The 24,964-nt window shown below is 39.1% G+C and overlaps 2 protein-coding genes across 4 annotated transcripts; both read left to right on the forward strand.

The window, feature by feature from the left end:
* The first annotated feature begins 355 nt into the window (after nt 1-355).
* On the forward strand, nt 356-2,044 carry LOC9321668 (protein ECERIFERUM 26-like). Its single transcript, XM_002883420.2, has 2 exons — nt 356-864; nt 994-2,044. The coding sequence occupies exons 1-2, from the start codon at nt 430-432 to the stop codon at nt 1,819-1,821; spliced, it is 1,263 nt and encodes a 420-aa protein (XP_002883466.1). The 5' UTR covers nt 356-429; the 3' UTR covers nt 1,822-2,044.
* Nucleotides 2,045-22,120: 20,076 nt separating this feature from the next.
* On the forward strand, nt 22,121-24,938 carry LOC9319534 (probable magnesium transporter NIPA1). 3 transcript variants are annotated; one of them, XM_021033287.1, is made up of 8 exons: nt 22,121-22,425; nt 23,146-23,449; nt 23,531-23,621; nt 23,710-23,870; nt 23,961-24,088; nt 24,169-24,306; nt 24,407-24,499; nt 24,583-24,938. In XM_021033287.1, exons 2-8 carry the CDS (start codon nt 23,263-23,265, stop codon nt 24,796-24,798), a joined length of 1,014 nt encoding a protein of 337 aa, XP_020888946.1. In that variant the 5' UTR covers nt 22,121-22,425; nt 23,146-23,262; the 3' UTR covers nt 24,799-24,938. The 3 variants fall into 3 exon arrangements, with proteins under 3 accessions (XP_020888946.1, XP_002883467.1, XP_020888947.1); XM_002883421.2 differs by lacking the exon at nt 22,121-22,425 and adding an exon at nt 22,459-22,792; XM_021033288.1 differs by lacking the exon at nt 22,121-22,425 and adding an exon at nt 22,836-23,048.
* Nucleotides 24,939-24,964: the final 26 nt, after the last annotated feature.

A 24,964-nucleotide genomic window follows, 5' to 3' on the forward strand; every position in this document is an offset into this window, starting at 1 on the left:
GTTGGTACAGATCACATGATATACGTTCATATCTCATAAGTCATAACTAAAACCTTTTGTATATATATTTTCACATGATATATACAACAATGGTTTTCCAACACATCTTTATACAACAATGCCGTTGGTTATGTAGCCTTTTCTAGGAAAAAACAATTAAGAATGGGTCACGTTCACCTAGTGGTGACGCAAACACCTATTGTCTCTATTATAATATTATGCAAACGTGAGTAGATTATAGTCACAAATCTATATATATAACAAGGGCGAAAGAGAGAGAGACACGTAGCCGAACATAAACAAATTTGAAAAAAAATCTTTTAAATTACAAATTTTTTTCTATATATATCACTATGTAGACTAGAACAAAAGATCACTCAGAATCATCATCTTTGCCAATATTTCTCTTCGATCTTTTGTCTCATAACCATGGGTCGAGTTCAAGAAGAGGGAAGCGGTCCGGTTCATGGCTTCCGCTTATCGACTGTGAGTGCGTCTCAACCCTCAGAGACCGATACGACCCACGAACCCACCGGTTTAGACCTCGCCATGAAGCTTCACTACCTTAAGGCGGTTTACATTTACTCGGCCGAGACAGCACGTGACTTGACCGTGATGCACGTGAAGACGCCTTTGTTTTCAGTGTTCGACCAGATCCCATGTATCATTGGCAGGTTCAGGCGACACGATTCGGGACGTCCGTACATAAAGTGTAACGACTGTGGCACACGTTTCGTGGAAAGTCATTGTGATCTCACTGTGGAGGAGTGGCTCCATGTACCGGACCGGTCCGTTGATGAGGCTCTGGTTTACCATCAACCAGTTGGACCGGAATTAGCATTCTCTCCTTTGCTCTATATTCAGGTACGTATATATATATATATATGTGTGATATGTCTACTAATTTACGTAAAGTACATAAAATGCCAAAAAAAGAACAAATTGAGAAGTCCACACATAGAAAATCGGTTGAATTCGGTTATGTTGGCGTAGATGACCCGGTTTAGCTGCGGTGGATTAGCTTTGGGCTTAAGCTGGGCTCATGCCATGGGAGATCCATTCTCTCTTTCTCATTTCTTCAACTTATGGGCTCAAGCCTTTGCTGGTGAGAAGATCTACTCCCCCAAAACCTCTGATACAGAAAGAGTCTGTCAAAACCCGAACTCAACGGTCAAAAAACCCAATTCAATCAAACGGGTTGACCCGGTTGGAGATCTCTGGGTCGCTCCGAATAACAGCAAAATGACAACATTCTCCTTCAATTTAACGGTTAACGATCTCAAATCACATTTTCCGGCGAACGGAGACGACGAATTCAAGATTCTCGCTGGAATTATATGGAAATGTGTTGCGACGGCGAGGGGAGAATCAGCTCCGGTGACGATTACGGTTATCAGATTGGATCCGAAGGAGTTGAAGCCTAGAGCGGTGAGAAATGGTCAGATGATAAGTTCCGTTCACGTCGATTTCTCGGTGGCGGAGGCGAGTCTGGAGGAGATTGTGAAAGCAATCGGTGAAGCGAGAGATGAGAGGTTTGGGATCGATGATATTGTTGATGATGTTTCGGATTTTATTGTTTACGGAGCGAATTTGACGTTTGTGGATATGAGTGAAGTTGATTTTTATGAGGCGAAAGTTATGGGAAAGTCACCGGAATCGGTTTATTGTAATGTTCAGGGGATTGGTGACGACGGAGCTGTGGTGGTTTTACCGGGGGTTGTGGAGGAGGAGAGAGTTGTGACGGTGACGTTACCGGAGGATGAGATTGAGAAGGTGAAATGGGAAATGAAGAAGTGTGGTTTGATCACGCCGTTAGTTTAACGGAGGATTGAAGGAATTATTTTATGCGGTTATCGTTTAAGCGTGTTAATGTTTGTTTGGATCGTTATTTTATTTTATGGTGTTTTTGTATCATTGACATTAATTATGCTACGGTGTGTCATTGTGTATGTAGAATGAAATAAGTAAACATTGTGTCAATGATTTATTCGAATGTTTCATGATAATATTGATAAGTGACTTTTTCATGAATGTTTTTTGGTTATATGTGTCAACGATTTTATTCGAATGTTTTATGCTTGACTGATAATTACTATATCTACCACGGTACTATCCATTCTTAACTAATAATAACAAATTTAAGAACTAAATTTAGTTTTTTTTTTTGTTTTTACAAATATATCCCCTATATATTGATAGAGAAACATTTTAAAAAAAAACTTATCATCATGTGTTATTAACAAGATAACCATGCTAATATGTCGCTCTCACAATGATTTGGCTTCTAATTAGATAATTACCCAAAATTTATTAGATTATTTACAAAATTTGCCATTAGTCTCATACATCCATATATCTCATTAATAATTAAAAACATACACTTTTTGTTTATCTTATATTACTATATTTTTATATTTATATTTTTCTTTATATACATTTATATAAATTTTCTTTAGCAGATTCTTATATGAAATAGTCCCAAATTTGAATAAAACAAAAAAAAATTTGTAACATGTTTCGTTTTACACAAACGGATCTTGGATCCCGGATAATAATTTTAATCATAATAATTTTACTTGAATCACTTCATCCTGCATATCGTGCGGGTTGTTATCTAGTTAAGATTTAAGAGTAGAACATCACATACACCAAGGCATACAATATTATGCATTAGGAGACAAATTGTAGTTTGTTAAAAAACATATTAGTATCTTAACATAAACTAAAATAAAGAGCTAAATTATCTAATAATGAGCTCTAAAAAATTTATAATACAAAATTCTCACGGACAAAAAACCTAGTGAACCTAATGGATTAGTTTCCAATGCTTCAACATCTATAGCTATCAAGCTGCGAGATGGTCACTACATTGACCATCATCTACTTGGTACGAGAGTGTCGAATTTTTGTCTTTTTGTATTGACAAATTTTTTGTTAGGTTTCGTATTCGACTAGAGATTTTCTAAGATTGATTTTTGCGAGGTAATCTCAGATGGGATCATGACACTTTGATATATGAATTATGAGTCATGTAAACACAATAAAGTAACCAGTTGGATGTACTTGAAGATTCATACTTTATATTGTAGTAAATGGAATGAACATTGATGTTTGAGTAATTTGTGTTAGGTTGAATAGAGATTTTCGATTAAGGTATTAGAGAGTTTGTAGAGTCTTAACTCTTGACCACTCTTATACAATTTTTAAGTTTTGGATTACTAATCATTGTCGTTAGAAGTTTATACTTTCATATTTTAGTCCATAATATATTTAGTCCTTAATTTTCAAAACTAATTGATGTATATGTCACTCGCGGCTTAGTACATTTAAAATTGAACTCTAATTGAAACTATAATTACATCAAAGGTTCACATTGGTCGGATGATGGCGCGTTACACATTGTGCACACAATGTTCATAATTATGGATTTTTGGATTAGTTTTCTCATGTAAGTTTATATAAACACACATATCATTATGCTATACATTTTTCTAAATAGAAAAAGAAACCAGGCTTATGGTTATTTTTCTCTTTCCAATTTTGTTATAGTTACTTGTTTAATTTACCAACTTTTCTATAATTTTGGACTCAGTTTTGGTTATTGGGTAAATTATTCCTCGATAAAATCTTATAAAAACACAACATCTAATTAAAATCCCAATTAACTAATATGTTACAACTTACAACCAACAACATTTATCCACACAACATCTAATTAAAATCCCAATTAAATAATATGTTACAACCAACAACATTTATCCTCTACCATCATTACTTTCCAAAGAAATCATAAATTATTTGTTTTTATTACGAATAATATTACTTTCCCAAAGATCATAGTTATTTGTATATTCGGATTGAATTCCTAATATACAATAGATCGAGAAGTATTTTGTTATTTAACCATTATAAAAAAATGACGATCGATGTTGGCCCTAACATCTGGATGAAGATAATAGATTTGATAATCCATAGTGTAATCAACTACTGGATGAAGAATTAGATTTGACCCGTTTTAACAAATGTTTAGTGAAAACAAAATCTAAACGATATTGTTTTTTTAATGTAAATCCAAACAATAAAAAGAAGACTAATTAGGAATTGTCTAGTTTGACATACAAGCAACTTGGAGGATCTACGAGTTGAAAGCATTCAAGACACTTTCATTCTTTAAAATAAGTCATCTAGCATCCATATTCGTCGAAATAAAAAAGGGCCAAGATACTTATTGATGGTTCTCTAGCTTCATCTATGAATTGGTAATCATGAGTCTCTACAACGAGACTACACAGAACTCCCTTCCCAGAACACCAATGAAGCTTTGCTGCATGGGGATTAAAATCATAGAGGTCACGGTCATCTGATGCGAGGATATCGTCTAATGCAGACAACGCACTTCGAACAGATTCGTTTTTTACACGGGACATTGAAGAATACCGACCAGTCTTTTAATGCAACCCTCCTCCACAAGCGACGTGATGCCGCCAACATTTCTCTCGTTAAGGTTACCACCAACAGCAGTAACGGCTAATGCTTATGTTTCCAAATTACCATGTTTCGTCATGCGAATAACAAACCTCATGATGCCAGATGCAATTACTTCATGCAGTTGCAAAATAAAATAAAACCAGTTATGAGCAGTAGTAGGTATTATTGATAAGGAACTTACTTGATGAGACTCCATTTTGTTCGTAATGCGAGTAACAATTCTGCAAATTTTCTCTTGGATGATCTTAGAATCTTTGATATTCCCAAGTAAAGAAGAGAGAGTAGGAAGGGCTTCTTGATGGCCAAGCTCTTGTGGTTGACGATGAGCAACATGTTCAAGTGTTGAAAGTGTTTGATGAGCAATAATTTATTCGAATATTTCATAATAATATTGATAAGTGACTGATGAATGTTTCTTGGTTATCGTTTGTCAACAATTTTATTCGAAAGTTTCATGCTTGACTGATAATTTCTATTTCTACTACGGTATTATCCATGCTTGACTAATATTACAAATTTAAAGAACCAAATTAATTTTTTTTTAAAAATATATTAAGATTAAAGCAGCACGTACAATACCAAGACATACGATAATATGAATTAGAAGATAAATTGTAGTTTGTTTAAAAAACATATTAGTATTTTAATATAAACCAAAATAAATAGCTAAATTATATAACAATGAGCTCTAAAACTTTTATATTACAAATTGTCACGAACAAAAACCTAGTGAACCAAACGGATTAGTTCCTGATGCTTCAACATCTATAGCTATCAGGCTGCGAGATGGTCACTACATTGACCATCATCTACTTGGTACGAGAGTGTCGGATTTTTATCTTTTTATATTGACAAATTTTTCGTTAGGTTTTGTATCCAAGTAGAAATTTTCTTAAGTTTATTTTTTTGCGAGGTAATTTTAGATGGGATTACAACACTTTGATATGTGGATCATGAGTCATGTAAACACAATAAAGTAACCAGTAAGATGTACTTGAAGATTCATATTTAAATTAAATATGTTGTAAATAGAATAAACATTGATGTTTGAGTAATTTGTGTTAGGTTGAATAGAGATTTTTTATGAGGGTATTAGAGAGTTTGTAGAGTCTTAACTTTTGACCACTCTTATACAATTTTAAGTTTTGGATTACTACTTTACTAGTATATTTAATCCTTAATTTTTAAAAACAAATTGATGTATATGCCACTCGCGGCTTAGTACATTTTTAATTGAAGTCTAATTGAAACTATAATTACATCAAAAATTTATATGTTCACATTAGCCGGATGATGACACGTTACACATTGTGCACATAATGTTCATAATTACGGATTTTTGGATTAGTTTTCTCGTGTAAGTTTATAGAAACACACATGCTTACATGTTTTAGCCTCCGCATAGAATGCCTTTATGTTAGTTTAGTTTTTCCCCACAAAGAATCTCTATAATTTTTTGAAATAAAAAGAATCTATGATCTCTATTCTGTTTTTGGTTACAACTTTTTCTTTAGAGACGTGCTGATGTGAATGTTGTGAATGAATTCAGTGGCACAGCTCTCTACATGGCTTGTGCCAATTTCGACAATCATTTCTATGTGTAGAGAGGTAGGTTCACTTTCTTCTAGCTGTTTTAAATTGGATTTTTGTACTACCATTAGTTAACCATTTTTGCTAATGTTGCTCGTCGCATGAGCAGCTGATATCAATGCTGCAATTCTGAAGGCGCAGACTCCGCTTCATTGGGCTTTCCTATATGGCGACCTGGAGTCTTGCAATGCCCTCTTGATGGCAGGGCCTAATGTTGTAGCTACCACCATCCGTGGAAATACTATAAGTCTTCTTCCCTATTTTTATACTTTTTGGCCCTTTGTTTTTCTTATGTTTGTGGAGGCTCTACATTGTAGTGCAAAGAGATTTGACTACGTTGATACCATTACGGGCATGATAAACGGCCTCTTCAGGATGGGCAATACTTAAACAGTATCCATCATTAGGGAAATACTTAAGAATTATGCATATCATTTTTGAATTTGAGTATTATTTCATTATTTTGCAGACATCACTAATGGTTGCAAGCACTATTGAAGCCAGAAATCTTCTGCTAACTTCTTAGCTATGTGCGTGGTTGCTACCAGAATTCACTTGGATTAACTCTCTCCTTCTTTTGTTGTATTGACAGAAGAATGTGTGATTGTTATTAATTTTTTAAGAGGATTTTAAGAATGAGCCAATATCAGAATACTCTAAATTCTCTTTGTTTGAATATCCAGATGATGTATTCAATTTTAAGTGTAGCTAAGAAATTACAACAGGATATGGTGCACGTGCCGTCAGGTTATGAAACTGGTGATTATTATTGTTATTGTCCTTTCTTCTACTATCCCTTTTTTTTCTCGTCTGTTTAAGTGGATTCTAAGAATGAACCAATATTAGATTATCTTAATTAAAAAGATTCATGTCTGATTTTCTAATTTGTTATAACCTTTATAAGTGCTTGTTATTTGTGAAATTTGGTTTGGTTCTCAACACCAATTGATGATATCTGCATATAAGAGAAACAGTTTGCGATGTTGCATTCCTGCACAATGAACATTTCTTCACAGCTGGCCAGAAGAAGTATATATAATTAGTGCTAACAACATCACCTTTTGTACGCCTTTTCTTTTGGAGGGTTCTTGGTCTAATATCTTGTCTCGTCGAATTTTGATAGGTGTATGCTTACATATATGAGAGAGATGGAACTGAGCTGCATTGTTTGAAGGTGAGATTTATTCTTTTCGGTTGGAAAGAAACACGTATGCCTTCTTGGTTATTGACTCTAAACTATGTCTACCCCTAAAACGTGGTCTAGTGACTAGTGACCAGAGTTCGGATCCTAAAGAACTATTTTCTGGTTGCATGAGTAAACAAATATGGGCATCTACATTATCAAGATGTAACCTATGGAGTCATGATTGCTAGTATCCGAACATGTAAATGCCAAACAGATGTAATGGAAGTGAATCCTAAGGAGATATATCCTCATCTACTCATGATGATGATCTTGAATATTCTTCTTACATTGGTGATCATGCTTGTAGAATAGAAGAAGACTATTACAAAACCAAAAGTCGAGTATAATGGCTGCAAGCTGGTGACGGGAACTATAACTTCTTCCATGCCAAAACCAATTAAAGACAAAAACTATATAATTACCTTTACTTTCTAAAATTTGAGAAACGGTGTTGAGCTAACTTCAAGACTACAAGGCTTGGTGCATCGGAAAGCTAATCCTCGGATGTTATACATTTTTGGATCCCGAAAGATTGATATGATGAATTGTGGTTGGCGACTTTTTAGTTTGATGAAAGGTGTGGATGTCGGATTCACACACTCAAGTATTTTGTTAGGTGGGAAAGATTATTCTTGAGGGACAAAAATGAATATGCAAAAACTTATAAATTGATACGAAAATTGCTATTGTATTTCTCTCTTGAGAGGAAGATACCCTTTACATGGCCATTGGCCTCTATATTTATACATAGATAAGCGACATTAAAATGGATAATTAAGCACAATTATTTCTTCTTAAATGTGTCCGTTTTGATTCTTCGGCTTTAATGCTCAACGTTTGAATTTGAGTTGACTCCGATCTTCATGGGCCTCGCCTCTTTTGGCCCAAGTGTCCTTGGACCGACTTACCCATGCCTTTTGCATCGAACTCGTGCCACAGTACAGTCACTTCGGATTCTCGAAATGGTAACAACCATTTCGAACATCCCTTCGGCTCACGGGTCCAATGGGCTTCATCCTTTATGGGCCATTACCCTGATTACGTGGCAATCTTTGGTTGGTCTCGTACTTTTGGTGCGGGATCCGACACCAACAATTAGCCCCCCAAGTTCTTCGAAGTGCTATTCCAATTCGGAGGACTTTAAATGCTCAAGTGGCCAAAGATTGCGCTCGAGAATCTTTATGATTTCCCGCCGAAAATCACATCACTCCTTTAATTTCGGCAATAGCCATTTTTAACCGAGTGACATCTGTCATCATTATGACCGTATATTGATTAATTACTATTAAAACGGGAAAAAACCTTCCCACTACCCACACGACTTCCGAGGCGGTTTCATCATTAGCTTGAGGTAACTTCTTTTCACCATTACTCTCTTCTTTTACTTTTGTACTTTAATCAAAACCTCTCTCTTCGTTTCTTCACCAAAACCCTTCTTCGCCGGATCTTGAATTTTTCTTTCTTCCCAATGACTTCTGATTCCGATAGACCCGAGTCTCCGTCCTTCGACGAGAGGCGTTCTAGTAACGACGAGTGCACCCGCCCAGGTGACATTGCCGGTCCGCACTATAGGTCCACTTGTACTCTTCAATCCCTCGAGCGGTTGAAAGAGCTTTGCCGGATTCCGCCGGAAATTATGGCGGAAGCACAAATAGCTTCCCCCACAGAATCCCCAGAGAACCATCGTGATGGTTACTTCTGTGTGTATGAAATTTATTTCAAAGGTTGCGGGCTGACCTTTCCTCTTCCCGAAGCCCTAATTTTATATCTAGCGGCTCTTGAGATCGCTCTTCCTCAGTTAACCCCCAATCTTCTCCGTACTATTCTTGGAATTATAACGGTCGCGGCGGAGGCCGGTTATGTTATCGGAGTCGCCGAACTTAATGAGCTTCTGAGCGTGAGAAGTTCATCGAAGAAAACGGGATATTTCTCAGCATATCCTAATGCCAACAGGAACATCATTTCACATCTTCCGAACAAGGATGAAAATTGGCATCATCCTTGGTTTCTAATTAAGAAAACCCCCGCTTCGATTGGAAATCTCGCTGATTTTCTCCCTTCGAAGTGGTCTGCGAAACCCGGTAGTGACTAGGTTGCCCGTATCTTTCCCGGTTGTTTCCTTATCTCTATTGACTAACACCGTTGTTTCATTTCGCAGCTTTCATCGCTTCCAACCTCCCATCTGAAGAATTCATCGAATTCTTCAAAATAATTCTTGAAGGGGAAACCCTCTGGAATTCCTTCACTCTTGAACGATTCCTAGAAGCTAACCACAGACTCAGGATGAGTCCGCCTGGTCACCTTCACCAAATTCCTCCCCCTCCCTCAACCCAGGGAATGTCATCTCGGGCCCTTGCGGCCAAGCGTAAGTTGCTTTCCAAGCCGATGGCTGAGGCTTGCGAGGAGAAGAAAAAGTTTCTCGCGACTTCCATAGACAAGAAGGACTACAGTAGAACCTTGTTGGTTGATGATGGCAGCACCGAGGGAGCTCGATCTGTTGCTTCCTTCAGATTCACTCCTCGTCGCGATCGTCGCGACTCACGTTCTCCTCGGAGGGATCGATCTCCTCGCCGCGATTCACCTCGTCCTTCCCGAGATGATTTTAGTAACGAGCCAATTAAGAATTTGGTTCGCCGAAAGAGAGACAAGTCCTCTCGCAGAGACCCTTCCCCGCAGAGGGAAAAGTCAAGGGCCCGGACTGACCGCTCACCTCGGTCATCCCCTCCTTCTGAACCAATGGGTCCTCCACGACCGGTTGACATGTCCTCCTCTTCCCAGCCTGATAGTGGAAAGACTGCCCGGAGCGCATCCCCGAAAAAAGGAGATTCTGAATCTCGAGATGCTCCCTCGAGGCTGAAGCCTGCTCTTGTACCTCAAGTCAAATCGCTTTCAGGTTTGTTGATTTACTCATTCTTAAACTTTTGTCTTTATTGAAGTTCCAATTTTTTACAATTCTTCCTTCTTCGCAGCTATGGAGACAGAAGGCAGCGTCTTCCGATGCTTCAAGACCCGTTCAGGTTCGATCTTGCCAGATTTCAACAAATGGCGCCCTGCGATTCGTGAACGTTATTTGCTTCACGCGCATCACTCATCTCGGGTTAGTTCCGCTTTCTTTCATGTATATTTTTTATTGTATTGCTATTCTGCGAACTGACTCGTCATCCCGGGTTCATGTATAACGCCAGGCTCAAAGCGAATTTAACGACATGATCGAACATTACGAAGGGTTGGTCATTGGCCGGGAGAAGGAGATTGACATGTTGACAAAGAAACTCTCCGCCCTTGAGGCCGAACTCAGTTCTTCTGCTGGCTCCAAGCATGATCTGGAGGACAAAGTCGACAATTTAACATCCGAGCTTGCGCAGATAAAGGGGGAGCTGCAGGGTCAGTACGATCAGAACTTCAAACTCCAGGAAGAGTTTTCTGGTATTCAAGGTAGGCTTCAAGAGTCCGAATCAAACGCTGATTCCCTGCACAACCAACTCATCGAGCTCAACGCGAAGTACAAGGCGATCGTCAAATTGCGTGACTCCGAGTTGGCGAGGTCGGCATCAAGAGCCAGAAAAGAGGTCAAGGGACGCGGGATGGAGTTGATCCAAGGGGCCATCCGATTCATGCAGACTGAGAAGGCTAGGTCTGACTTGGAATCTGACATCAAGGAGCACGAGAGCAACCTGATCCTGCTAGATCAAATCCATGATGCAGATTTCTCCGAGGATCAAGAGAGAACCGAGCTGTCGACTAACCTTTCTAAGAAACGGAGTCGCTTGGCAGCTCTTCCTACTTCGGCCTTCAACCCGCTTGACTTCGAGGCATTCTTTACTGAATCACCTCCAATAAGCGAATCGGGTTTAGACTGGGCAGGTAACGTTTGGCGCCTAAGGCTTACCTTTTCTTACCTTGTACCTTTGACTGACTGGAATTATTATTTCCAGGTTCAAGTGAGACGGAGGGCGTTGTCCCGCCCGTAGCTCCTGTGGTATCGGAGGTTACTCCGGAGGTTGATTGTTCCGCGGAGGGTGGTCAGGGAGTTTCATCTGATCAAGCACCAGTCAAGGAGGTGAATGAAACTCTGGTTGCTGAGCAGGAGCCCGAGGTGGAGATCGCTCCGTAGTGGCTGTGTCCACTTTAAATTGGGGATTGTCCCTTTTTATTTTAAGACTTAATTTCAAACTTATTTTTGCCTAAGGAGGCTTTATTATTATTTTCTTTTGAACAAGATATTTGCCTGAGGAGGCTTTTAAACCTTTCTAGGTTGTGACCCAAGGGGGTTTGGTTAAAATTAAATGCGGGTTTGCAAAGTCCGCTTTTAACCTTTTGTGGCCTTGTGGCAATGCTTTCGAGATTTTTAGGCTGATCAGACCTTTCTCTTTTAGAATGCGAGAACTGAGCTCGGCTTAAAGCGAGTTCCCCACTTCGGGTTTAGTCAACTCGGTGAACTTGTTGGGCTTGAGCCTTAGAAACTTTTGTAGTTAATGCGACGGTTGCCCTTTCCTTTCCCAAGGAAAACGGCTCGTCTTTTAATGCAATAATTGCCTTTTCTCGATTTTCCAAAAATGGTTTAAACCACTTGGGCACGCTACCATTAATGAATTTATGTTTCCAAGACAAACCCTAAATCATTATAAATAAAGGCTTACCTACCTCTAGGCTTTATTAAACATGACTATAGAATCTCTCTTGAAAAATATTCTAAGGATGGAAAACGAAGAAGCAGCCCCCATCGCTCCCGGCAGCCCACTTTTCTTGTCCGGCGACGGATTTGAACCGGCTGGCGTTCTCTTTCCTCACGCCGTCTTTCACTTCCCATCAAAGGAGAAGAAAGAGGCTTGCGACTTCATCGACAAGGTAAATATTTAAAGTTTTAAAAACTTTTTGCTTCATATTATTCACTTTTTTTTTATGTTAGGTCGCCGACAAGCACCGTCGCCTATGTGAAGAGAGGCAGCGGCTGGGCCTCAAAAGGAAAACACTCGAGGCTCGCATCGCTCGAGTGGAGAGGAAGATACGGGCCTTGGAAAGCGACCCCTTTCAATGGGAGTGGCGGAACTTCGACTCCGTTGCTGAGATCCCGAAGATGCTTCGGATGTATCTCCGCGCTAGAGGAGTCCCGGGCCCTGTGAACGCCCCTGTCTTCGTCACTCCATCCGACGATGAAGAGGAAGAGGACTTGGAGGAGGAGGCCAGCGACTGTCGGAAACGCCTTCGGGATCGTTCCGAAGTGGATGCCAAAAACAAGGCGTCCACTTCGAGGACTAAACCGGCGATGAGGGAGCCTGTTCCTGAGCCTCTCCCATAAATGTTCTCCAATTTCTTCACTCTTTTCTTTTTTTTTTTTAAAACAAAAACTCGTAATGGGCTTCGGCCCTTTTTTATTTATGGAAATATTTGCTACTTTCCATCTTTTCCAAATATTCTTCGAGATGCGTCTTTTAATGCAGGATCCGTTCGAAGGCATAAATCTCTCCGCGAATCATTCCATTCCTTGGATAGAATCCGTAGCTTGCTAGGGATATGGGGTTCCTATAAATTATAGGTTCAACTCCCCTTTACTCCTCACCATTTTTTATTTTAGCAGGCATGGAGTTCAATCTACGCTGTTCAGAATCTATGCCCGACTTCTCCAGAATCGGAATGATGAATGAAGATGTTCCAAGTGAGCCCCCAACAGGCAGCCTCCTCCACTTCGCGGCTTCTTGGAGATCTCAAATCCGAGCCCCATGTGCTTTGATCAGGGATCTACCTATCCGAGACCAAGGAACAGCGACGGCATTCATAGAGGCACTTGAACTTCAACACCGGAAGCTTACTTCGGAAAAAAGGAGGCTCCGGAAGAGGATTAACCGGATGCAACGCAGGCTTACTATGGTGTCAAGAAATCTTCACATCCTTGAATCTCACCCCGGAGAGTGGACTGAGCTTGGAATCTCTGATTTTGCTCGAATTCCGGACTGCATGATGCCAATCCTCGATCTTGCTGGTCAAGGAATTGAAGTGTTCTGCTCGTCAACGAGGATTTCGTAGTTCAAAGTGTACGATGAGGGACACTTCGCCCTCCTTTTTTCTTGAATAAACGCTTTATTTCCAATCTCTTGTATGTTCGCATAGCCGAACCTTCTTCCTTTAATAAACAAAAAATTTTATTAATAGCTGAACCCGTTTTCGAGCTGCCTACGTACCCATTTCGGGATCAAGCCAAATCGTAGTTCATGTACATAAACAATGCATGTAGCTTTTAAACATAAAACTTCTTTAAGTTGATCACATTCCAAGGTCGCTTGACCGGATTGTCTTCTAAGTCTTTCAACCTATAAACGCCGTTTCGAACCACCTCGGTAATAATGTAAGGTCCCTCCCAATTAATACCAAGTTTTCCAGCACCTTCTTCTCTTTTATTGTCAAAGACGCGTCTTAATACGTAATCTCCCACAAAGAACGGCCTACTTTTGACTTTAGAATTGTAATACCGGGCTGCTGCCTGTTGGTAATTCTGGATCCGAATTAGAGCTTGATCACGCCTTTCATTTATGGTATCTAGTGAATCGTTAAGCATTGCTGAATTTTCTTCCTCATTTAACGGTGCTTCTGTTCGACGAAGTCCGGGCACGTTGAGTTCAGCTGGTACTACCGCCTCCATGCCATAAACCAAAGAGAATGGAGTTTCTCCTGTAGGTCGCCTAGGGGTTGTACGATAGGCCCACAGGACGGGTTGGAGTTCTTCATACCATCCTCCCTTTAGATGACTTAAGCGTTTCTTGAGATTGCTTAATATTGTCTTGTTCGCGGTTTCAGCTTGTCCGTTTCCTTGCGGATATCGTGGAGTAGAATAACTAACTTTGATTCCCCAGTCCGCACAAAAGGCATCGAACTCGTGTGAAATGAATTGTGGTCCATTATCAGTGACTATTTCGTACGGAACTCCATGTCGACATATAATGTTTTTCCAAATAAAGGTCTTCACCGCCGAATCCTTGATACCAACATACGCCTCAGCTTCAATCCATTTTGAAAAGTAGTCCGTAAGGACTAAAAGGTACTGTACACCTCGAGTTGATTTGTGTAATGGTCCAATGATGTCCATTGACCATCTCATAAACGGGTATGGGGCGGAAATGGAGGAGAATAATTCCGACGGTTGATGGATCAATGGTGCATGGAGTTGACAGCGCTTGCATCTTTGGGCGAACTTAACACAATCAGTGATCATAGTGGGCCAAAAATACCCCATTCTTTTAACTTTAAAAGCCATAGCTCTTCCTGATGAATGACTCCCGCATAATCCTTCATGCACCTCGCTCATGACGATTTCGACTTCGGGCCCAAAAATGCATAATAGGTAAGGGTCACTGACACCTCGTCTATATAACGTATCTTTCGACAGACAAAATTTCGCGCTAACGACTTTCATTTTCCTGGCCTGCCATTTATTCTTTGGGAGCTCACCTGTCATGATGTAATGCTTTATTGGCTCCCTCCAGTCAGCCCCCCAGTCTTTAGCCGGAATTTGGTCAACTTTGTGAAATATCCGCGGCTCTGGTTCGGGATGTTCGTTTGGTTCAAGAATATTTTCCTCGAGTAATGGCTCGGTTTCTATCATCGTTTCTGGAATCATTTCTTCAGCTAAAACAACGGGTTCCTTGTTAGATGTATCTGATCCCTTTGACTTCCTTCGTTTGTTTGAAGGCGGTTTGATATCTGGTTCGCCGCGGTCGCGTGCCGCTGCTCGAGATCTTGTAACGACGAGGGTTTCCTTGCTGTCTTGAATGCTTCGCTCCGAGATGCACTCTACTGGAATAACTCTCTTTAACTCAGGATCTGATGTTGACGCCAATGCGGCAAGTGCATCTGCAGTTGTATTCTCTCCGCGAGGTATGCGGATTAACTCGAATTTCGAGAAACTTTTAGATAGATCCTTCACCACTTCGAGGTATGCTTCCATTCTTGAATCTTTAGCCTCATAATCTCCATTAAATTGGTTAACTACTAATTGCGAATCGCAATAGACCAATATTTCTCTAGCTCCAACTCCTTGCGCTAGTCGAAGTCCGGCAATAAGGGCTTCGTATTCTGCCTCGTTGTTGGAGGCATTGAATAACAATCGGAATGACTGTTCTAGAATTTCTGATGTTGGAGATTCCAACTTGATTCCCACTCCGGATCCTTGTTTTGTTGAAGACCCGTCTACGTATAATTTCCAAGTTTGGTTCTCCGGTTGCTCTATCGTTCCAGGTATTGGTAGTTCGGTCAGGAAGTCTGCTAAGACCTGAGCCTTCATACTGATCCGGCTTTTGAACTCTATGTCATACTCGCTTAATTCCACCGCCCATTTCGCCAAACGTCCGGACTGACTTGGACTATGAAGTATTGTTCGGAGTGGTTGGTTAGTTAATACTTCAACCGGATGGGACTGAAAATATGGACGCAGCTTCCGAGCCGAAGTTACCACCGCAAGTGCAAGCTTTTCCATCATTGTGTACCTGGTTTCCGGATCCGTCATTGACTTGCTCACGTAGTAAATTGGTTTCTGCTCCCCACGGTCTTCCCGAACCAAGACTCCACTAACCGCGTGGTTTGAAACTGATACGTACAAGTAAAGTTTTTCATCTACTTCCGGTTTGGACAGTACAGGTGGAGTGGTTAAGTATGCCTTAAGCTGCCCAAAAGCTTCTTCACACTTCTCATCCCAAAGGAATCCTTTGTTCCCTTTTAGAATTTGGTAGAAAGGCAACGACTTATCTGTTGACCTCGAGATAAAACGGTTCAAAGCCGCAATCCGCCCAGTCAACCGTTGTACTTCTTTGAAGTTTCTTGGAGATGGCATGTTCAGAAAGGCGTTAATTTGATTTGGATTGGCCTCAATCCCTCTTTCTGTCACGATATAGCCAAGAAATTCTCCGGATGGGACTCCAAATGTGCACTTCGCCGGGTTCAGCTTCATTTGATATTTATTGAGAATATCAAAACATTCCTCCAAATGTTTGACATGATCTTCTTTCTTCAATGATTTAACCAACATATCATCTATGTAGACTTCCATAGTCTTCCCGAGGTGATTGTGAAACATTTTGTTCACCAATCGTTGGTAAGATGCTCCTGCATTTTTCAAACCAAAAGGCATTACCTTATAACAGTAGATACCTCTATCTGTGATAAATGACGTCTTTTCTTGATCTTCGGGGTTCATCATTATCTGATTATAACCCGAGAAGGCGTCCATGAACGTTAACAGCTCATTTCCAGCGGTGGACTCTACAAGTCGATCTATATGCGGGAGCGGGAAACTATCTTTAGGACATGCTTTATTCAGGTCTGTAAAATCGATACAAACCCTATCTTTCCCATTCTTTTTCTTGACAACGACAGTGTTTGCTACCCACTCCGGATATTGCACTTCTCTTATGGACCCTATCTTCAAGAGTTTATCCACCTCGTCGTTTACTATTTTTGCACGCTCCGCTCCAAGCTTTCTTCTTCTTTGTTTTACTGGTTTGAAGCTTGGATCTACGTTCAGTTCATGACAGATTATACTCGGATTTATGCCCGGCATGTCCGCTGCTGACCATGCAAATGATGCTTTGTTTTTCCTTAAGAGTTCGATCAAAGCTTCTTTTATTTGGCACGTCAAAGTTGCTCCAATTCTAATTTTCCGGTCCGGCTTGTCTTCTTCCAGTACCACTTCGACTACTACATCCTCTTTCTTCTGCCCACTAGGAAATTTTTGCCTTAGTCCTTCTTTTGCGGGCTTTGTTAATTGCTATTGGATCTTCAAACGGTGGCTAGCTAAGTAACAAGTCCGCGAAGCTTCTTGATCTCCCCGAATCGTTTCCACCCCATTTGTTGTTGGAAATTTGATACATTGATGATATGTAGAGGGGACTGCTTTCATCCGATAAATCCAGGGAGTTCCGAGGATGATGTTGTAAGCTGCGGGCTTATCGAAGACAACGAAGTCCACGATCTTCGATACCTTCTTGGCAAGGACCGGTAGCTTGATTGTTCCGAGAGACATGGCTGACTCGCTTGTGAATGCAACTAACGGAGATGGAGGTCCTACTATGTCTCCTCGGCTGATTCCCATTTTTTCCAGAGTACTTAAAAAGATCAAGTCGACCGAACTGCCTGTATCTATAAGGATCCTTGATACTTCGAAGTTTGCGACATCAAGAGTAATGACTAGAGCATCGTCATGCGGTCTTTCGAGATGCCGTGTTTCTTCTTCGTTAAATGATATTGAAGCACCTTGAAAATCAATTTCTTCACTCAAGCTTGCTTTAAGTAAGACATTTCGTCTATGTTTTTTGATGGAACTTATTGAATTTCCGCAAAATCTGGAACCTCCTAGAATCACATTGATCCTTCCCTTCGAACTTCTCGGTTCTTCCTCGTTGGATAACCTTGGTCTTTTGGAATCTTGATCTTTGGAGTTTTCCTTTGCTTCGTGGTATTCCTTCACAAAATCTTTTATATCGAATTTAGAAAGATCACCACTAGCCCAAAGCTCTGCGAGGTGCTTTTTAAGAACGCTGCAATCCTTGGTTAAATGTCTGGTTACTTTATGAATGTCGCAATATAGACTTTCATCACGGACCCAAGTGTTTGATCTTCCTTTCCCTTGGAATTGCTTCCCGACGGAATTGTTGAAGGGTTGAGACCCAAACTTCCTTGGTCCTTTGCTCTCTCTAGGCTCGAACTTCTTGGTAGGGACGGTGACTGCCGGTTTTTCTTGTTTATTCCGTTTGGCAAAACTTTCTTTTTCGTCTTCTACCTCCATCCAATTGTTTGCTCGGAAGAGTGCATCCTGAATTGTATCTGGTTTATGAAGTATTAAGTCTTCTTTAAACCTTGAATCATGTCGCAATCCTTTTCGTAGAGCAGATAAAGCTGATTGCTGTGAGATTCTTGGGAGTTTTGATAGCACTCCTTTGAATTTGGTGATGAAAACTCGAAGTGACTCATTAGATCCTTGCGTCAGGTTCCAAAGATCGGCATCCGAAACGCTTTTATCCATAAGGATAGAATATTGCTTTAAGAACACGGCTGACAGTTCGTCGAAATTGCTGATCGAACCCGGCTCTAATTGGGTGAACCACATTAGAGCTTGGCCACATAGATTCTCCGAAAACAGCTTGCAATAGCCTGCATCCTCATCAGCTTCATCCAACTCGACTCTTCCCGCAGCGATCAGAAAGGCTGCAAGATAGCTTTTTGGATCCTCCAATCCGCTGTAAGGGTCCAACTTGAGCTTCCGGGAATCTTTGATCCTCAAACTTGCAATTCGCGGGATAAAAGGGGTTCGCCTTGCTTCTTCAATGACTCGATTGATGTCTGGCTCCGAACTTGTAGCCTGATGAAATTTTGATTTCATTTCTTTTAATTCCTGGCTAACCTTCTTCATGGTCTCGAACTGGTCGAGGTTCTCCTGCTCGTACTGAGCTGCAAGTTGTTCTTCATCCCCGAGCTGCGTCTCTTCTTCCGACGTCTGAGCTACATTATTTGTAGCACCGGGAGTTGTTTGTCCGCTGGTTTCATTTCGTGCAGCGGAACTTGGCGAGTTGAATATCCCTCTTCGGGTTCCCACCGGGTTTCCTGCACTTAAAGAGCGAACACGAGTTTGTATATTATTGACGTTTTGGCTAAGAGATACCTGGGATGTTTGCAACGTATCGACGGCCTTCTCCACATCCGAGAACTTTTGTGATATGTCCGACATGGTTTGCTGCATAGCTTTGAGGGTTTCGGCCAATGACGTTTCAACGGCGTCTCCTCCGGACATTGTCGCTTATCTCGGAAATGTAGAAAAGAAAAAATCTGACCACTCAAGAATCCTGATATTCCCCACAGACGGCGCCAAAATGTGGATGTCGGATTCACACACTCAAGTATTTTGTTAGGTGGGAAAGATTATTCTTGAGGGACAAAAATGAATATGCAAAAACTTATAAATTGATACGAAAATTGCTATTGTATTTCTCTCTTGAGAGGAAGATACCCTTTACATGGCCATTGGCCTCTATATTTATACATAGATAAGCGACATTAAAATGGATAATTAAGCACAATTATTTCTTCTTAAATGTGTCCGTTTTGATTCTTCGGCTTTAATGCTCAACGTTTGAATTTGAGTTGACTCCGATCTTCATGGGCCTCGCCTCTTTTGGCCCAAGTGTCCTTGGACCGACTTACCCATGCCTTTTGCATCGAACTCGTGCCACAGTACAGTCACTTCGGATTCTCGAAATGGTAACAACCATTTCGAACATCCCTTCGGCTCACGGGTCCAATGGGCTTCATCCTTTATGGGCCATTACCCTGATTACGTGGCAATCTTTGGTTGGTCTCGTACTTTTGGTGCGGGATCCGACACCAACAAAAGGGTTGTGAGATATCGGACTTCAGCCAACTCACGATCTGGGCCAGCACTATGGCTTACTTTGAAATCGTGATAGGCCTTGTCATCACGTGCGGACTCTTTGGCTATAATTAGGTACAAAAGCGTACAACGCAAGAAAGACCTAATCCCGTTTTTAGGCACCTTAAGAGCTGCTTCTAGAGCAAGCAAGATCTAGAACGAGAGAGATGGTGTTTCCTCTTCTATCTAGGCTTTGCTCGTATTATTTCCCTCTTTCTTGTTTCTCTTTTTTTGGCCTGTTTAACCGAAGATAGAGAGTAAACAAACACACAATGTAATTCTTGTTAATTTCATGATGTAATCATACCGAGAACTCATCAAATTGGTTGTTTCGTTTATGTCTATGTTGACTGATCCGTTGAATTGGATCGAGTATCTTGGTGAAACGATCATAACAGGATCATGCCGATGGAAACGACAAGATTGAATAGTTCGTTTATGGGATCAAAATCTATGGAGCTTCTCTGGGTAAGGTGAAGGGATGAGACACACCAACATTGTGTTGGCCCAGTGATAAATCTCCCAGGTGGAGGTACTGGGTTCGACGCCCGTTGGGAAGGATCTCTTCTCCAAAAGAGATGAATTAACCTGGTGTGAGTCCCGTCTCTAAAAGATGTATGGTCTTTGGGCTTGAACTTCCAGATATTAAAAAAAAAAAAAAGAAGAAGGGATGAGACACAGTGATGTGGTCGGCAATGTGGTAAAAAATCTACTTTTGAGTGTATGGATGGACGAAACATACTTTTGAACACTACTTTTGAAATTTCAAGAAAATTAATTTGACTTAAAACATATTGACATTAAAGTATCTCAATTCATTAAATGGAATTAATTCTATAAAAAAACATAGAATTCCATTGTTTTGTAACGTCGTCTTTTTTTTTTTTTTACATCTTTGGATCGACAAAGCCCGATCCATAGCCAATCCCTACTACGCAGGGTAACGCGACTTACTGGAATCGAACTCCGGTGGAGAAAGCGGAGTCAAGTGGACTTAACCACTTCACTAAAGGTACATCCCCAAGTTTTGTAACGTCGTCTAAACCTTTTTATTTAAAACATTTTGTCAAAGTTTTTTTTTTTTTTTGTTAAAAGGCCTAACATTCTTTCGACAAGTTTCACTGGTTGAACTGAATTTGTTTTTTTCTTTCTTTCATTCTCAATGTAGCTACATCATAAACTACAATCAAAAATTCTTGGTCTTTGCACTATTTACGAAATTTGTCATGGTGATAAAACTTAAAGGCTGACTTTGGACCTTAATTTCTTACCGGTATATATTTTCATGGTATATCCTTTTATCTATACTAGTATAATCGCAGCACTTTTTGTGACGGTTGGGTAAAAAAGCTTTCGGGTATATCGGATATCCGACCCATTTTAAAAATTCTTTCACAAAAAATTTGTTGGGTCGGGTTATATTTAACCCAACTCATACACCGGATATTCCATATTTAATAATTTAGATTTTTAGAAGATTTGATTAAGATTTATAATTATGATTCCCCTATCATCTTTGTTTGATTTGTTTTTAACTGTTTTGAATCATCATATAATACATAAAGTAAAAAAAAAAATCAATTTTTTTTCTGCATATACTGTGATTCGAAATTTTTAAAACGGACATATATTATCCAATTGACGAAAATGTGTGTTCAACGTTCTACATCGATTAAAATATTTAGACAATGATTCAGAATCATATCATAAATAAGAACATTAATAAAATAAATGAGTTTTTTGGCGGGACGGGTTTTTGAATCAACAATAATAAAAAGATTAAAATATCATTAATCCGTCGCTTCAATACGGATTTAATCCTTATTTTTTTTAATATAAATCACAGGACGTGTTAAGAAATTACGGAACAGGTTATATTTCGGAAATGATTTATATGGCGGACGAATTTGAATCAATATTTATATACCGCCTTAATACAGGTTAAATCCTCAGTTTATTAATAATTATCTCGTGGACTCGTGGTATACCGTTACTTAATAACAATTGTAAACTATAATATAAATAAATATGTTATAAGGAGATACAATTTACAAAATATTTTTATACTAACTTTAAAATTAAACCATCCCGCGGTGTACCGCGGGTTAAAATCTAGTGTGATTTATAAGTTTCATAGATATCTAAAAATAACCATTTTATTTTGATTTTTGGACCGTGATTTCGTCAATATTAGATGGTTTTTTTTTAAAACACCTTTAGATGGTTTATTTGTATACAAAAAACATTTCACTAGCGTAATTGAATGACTTCCATATTCTCCACAACAGAAGTAAGAAAATATAGAAAAAAATCAAATAAAATCATTTTCAAGATTTTATTTTTCTATTAAATACCATAAATTGCTTTTGTAAGAGAGAAATAAAAGTAAGAATGAAGCAATTTTAACCAAAAAAAAAAATGTAAATGAAAAAGGAAGCAATTAAAGAAGGTGGCGAGCATGTAAATTGTTAAGAGAATAATGTGCATTAAGAATTTCTGAGCTGTTGCGTTACCTATATCCGCTGGATTCTCTCTCTCTCTCTCTCAGATTCTTCAAATCTTCCAGTAGAAAAAAAAAAAAAACAAAAACCCTAATTTGTTTCAGTTTCAACAGAAGAACAAAAACAACTAGAAATTTTTAGTTATTGTTCGTCCATGGCCTCTTTAGACTCAGATTCTTCTTCTTAATTTTTATTTTTTGTTTGTTTGCTTGTTTTTTTTTGGGGGAGAAGAGAACGTGGCAAAGTTAAAGGTACCATTCGAATATTCTAAATATAACACGTTCTTGCTCGTGATATTTTTTTTTGCCTACTTTAATTTATCTTTTTTCTTTTTGCCAATCACAATCTCAAATCGTATATGAGTGCTGTGTAGTTTTGATGATCGTGAATAAATTGGATTTACTTCTTTGGCGTGTTCTTGACTTAATTACTGGAGATATTTTATTGATTTGAGAATTAATAGTTAATGTTAGATTTAGGTAACGTATATGAGAGGGTTTTGAGGTTTCATACGTTAATTTTTCTGCAAAAAATCAGAGGAACAAGTCTAATCAAAATTTCAAAACTTTCAAGGACCGTATATTCTCTCTCAAGCATCGCTTTGATTCTATTTTTGAAGTAAATTTTTTGTCTCTTTCTTCTTCTTCTTGTGTTTTTTTTGTTTGGGGTATAATTAAAGATTTGTCTTCTTATTTTCCTTAGTATCATTAGTCGATTTTTCTTCTTCTTTTGAATTCCATATGATTCTATTTTCTCTCTGGGTTTATATATTTGTTTGTTCTATCATTTGTTGGGATTTTAATATATTTTTTCTCTGAATCGATTCTTGTGTTTTGGTTGATGAGCTAATTATTAAAGTAATCATTTGGAATTTGTATGTGCCTTTGCTTATCTTTTCTCTATAGTTTATCTTAAAATCAGAAATAATTGCCTTTTGATGTTCTTGTTCTGTTTTTTTTTTTTGTCTCCAGATGCAAGAATCTCTTTGAAGTGATTTGGAATCTGTCTCCCCAAAAAATTATTCTGGGAGTTTCATATTTCAGGCTGATTCATCTTATTTATATATAAACAAATTATATATAGCTAAGATGGATCAAATGTCACCTGATAACATAAATGGAGTCATTTTAGCAGTGTCTTCAAGTATTTTTATTGGTTCTAGCTTCATCATCAAGAAAAAAGGTCTCAAGAAAGCCGGTGCTAGCGGTGTCCGAGCAGGTGAAGGAGGGTATGGATATTTAAAGGAACCATGGTGGTGGGCTGGAATGATAACAAGTAAGTCTTATCAAATTCTGCAAAAATGTTTTTCAAGATTCTGTTGAATTGACTAAACGTGTGTTTTATCTCTTAATTTAGTGATTGTTGGGGAAGTAGCTAATTTTGCGGCCTATGCATTTGCACCGGCTATTCTTGTTACACCTTTGGGAGCTTTAAGTATCATATTCAGGTATTTTTATTGTTGAAAGTGGCATCAATATCATATTTAGATTATAGAATATGGTTTTCTTGAAAACAAAGATCCATGTTTTATGCAGCGCAGTGCTCGCGCATTTTATTTTGCAAGAGAAACTGCATATGTTTGGGATACTCGGTTGCATTCTTTGTGTTGTTGGGTCTACAACTATAGTCTTACACGCCCCGCATGAACAGAAAATTGAATCAGTCAAGCAAATATGGCAGCTTGCTATCGAACCAGGTATATGTTCATAATTATTACTGCAAGTTTTGGTGTGCGAAATCGATTCTAGTGAAGACTGATGTATATATGGAAGCTCTGTTTCATCAGGTTTCCTTGTGTATTCTGCTGTGATTGTGGTTGTGGTGGCTATACTGATCTTCTACTATGAACCGCGCTACGGGAAGACCCATATGATAGTATATGTCGGAATCTGTTCCTTAATGGGTTCTCTTACTGTACGTTTTTCTTGAGCTATATCTTTTTGTTAACTATGTTTCAAGGGAAATTTGCTCAGGCTTTCTTGTGTGTGTTTTAGGTTATGAGTGTCAAAGCTGTGGCGATTGCGATTAAACTGACATTTTCGGGGACGAATCAGTTCAAATACTTCAACACTTGGATTTTCATTTTAGTAGTTGCAACTTGTTGCCTTTTGCAAATCAACTACTTGAACAAGGTAAACAAAAAAAAAACTAGTAAATTTTAACCGATATCGCGATACCGCTGGCTTTTATATTCATTTTGCTGAATTTTTCTCTTTGTATCTGGCAAAAAAGGCGTTGGATACATTCAATACAGCTGTTATTTCTCCGGTTTACTACGTTATGTTCACAACTTTCACAATCATAGCTAGTATGATCATGTTCAAGGTCAATTCAAATCTCTAATACCTTTTTCTTCTTTCTCAAGTAAATAATTATTTTCTTAAGGATTCCTCTATGTGAGATCACAGGATTGGGCTTCTCAGAGTGGATTGAAGATTGCAACACAGTTGTGTGGGTTTGTGACGATTTTGTCAGGAACATTTCTGCTTCACAAGACCAAAGATATGGGAAACAGCGTAGGTGGAAGTGGTCGTGGTTCTGTCTCAATGCCTACTAGAGACACTCCTGTCTTCACTAATTCAGGATCTGGTCGGAGCTCCAGCTCTGATAAAGTAGCTTCCTGATCTAACGGCCCAAATTACTTCCTCTTAGGAACTTTTTTTTGGTTTGTTTCCCACATGAGAATGTAATTTTACGATTAAAGAGAATTAAGAAAACAAGATTTTTTTTCCTAAGTAGATGTATAATATTGATGTGCATATAAGTAACCGAAACAAATCCAGATTACAA

The sequence above is a fragment of the Arabidopsis lyrata genome (genome assembly GCF_000004255.2).
Source record: "Arabidopsis lyrata subsp. lyrata unplaced genomic scaffold ARALYscaffold_3, whole genome shotgun sequence".
Classification (NCBI taxonomy): Eukaryota; Viridiplantae; Streptophyta; class Magnoliopsida; order Brassicales; family Brassicaceae; genus Arabidopsis; species Arabidopsis lyrata.

What these genes read in the sequence shown, in the direction of transcription:
- LOC9321668 (XM_002883420.2), top strand. Translation starts at nt 430, where the DNA reads ATGGGTCGAGTTCAAGAAGAGGGAAGCGGTCCGGTTCATGGCTTCCGC. An exon ending in CTCCTTTGCTCTATATTCAG is followed by an intron (nt 865 to 993) that starts GTACGTATATAT and finishes ATGTTGGCGTAG; the next exon opens with ATGACCCGGTTTAGCTGCGG.
- LOC9319534 (XM_021033287.1), top strand. Translation starts at nt 23,263, where the DNA reads ATGGATCAAATGTCACCTGATAACATAAATGGAGTCATTTTAGCAGTG. An exon ending in CCTTAATGGGTTCTCTTACT is followed by an intron (nt 24,089 to 24,168) that starts GTACGTTTTTCT and finishes TGTGTGTTTTAG; the next exon opens with GTTATGAGTGTCAAAGCTGT. An exon ending in CTAGTATGATCATGTTCAAG is followed by an intron (nt 24,500 to 24,582) that starts GTCAATTCAAAT and finishes GTGAGATCACAG; the next exon opens with GATTGGGCTTCTCAGAGTGG.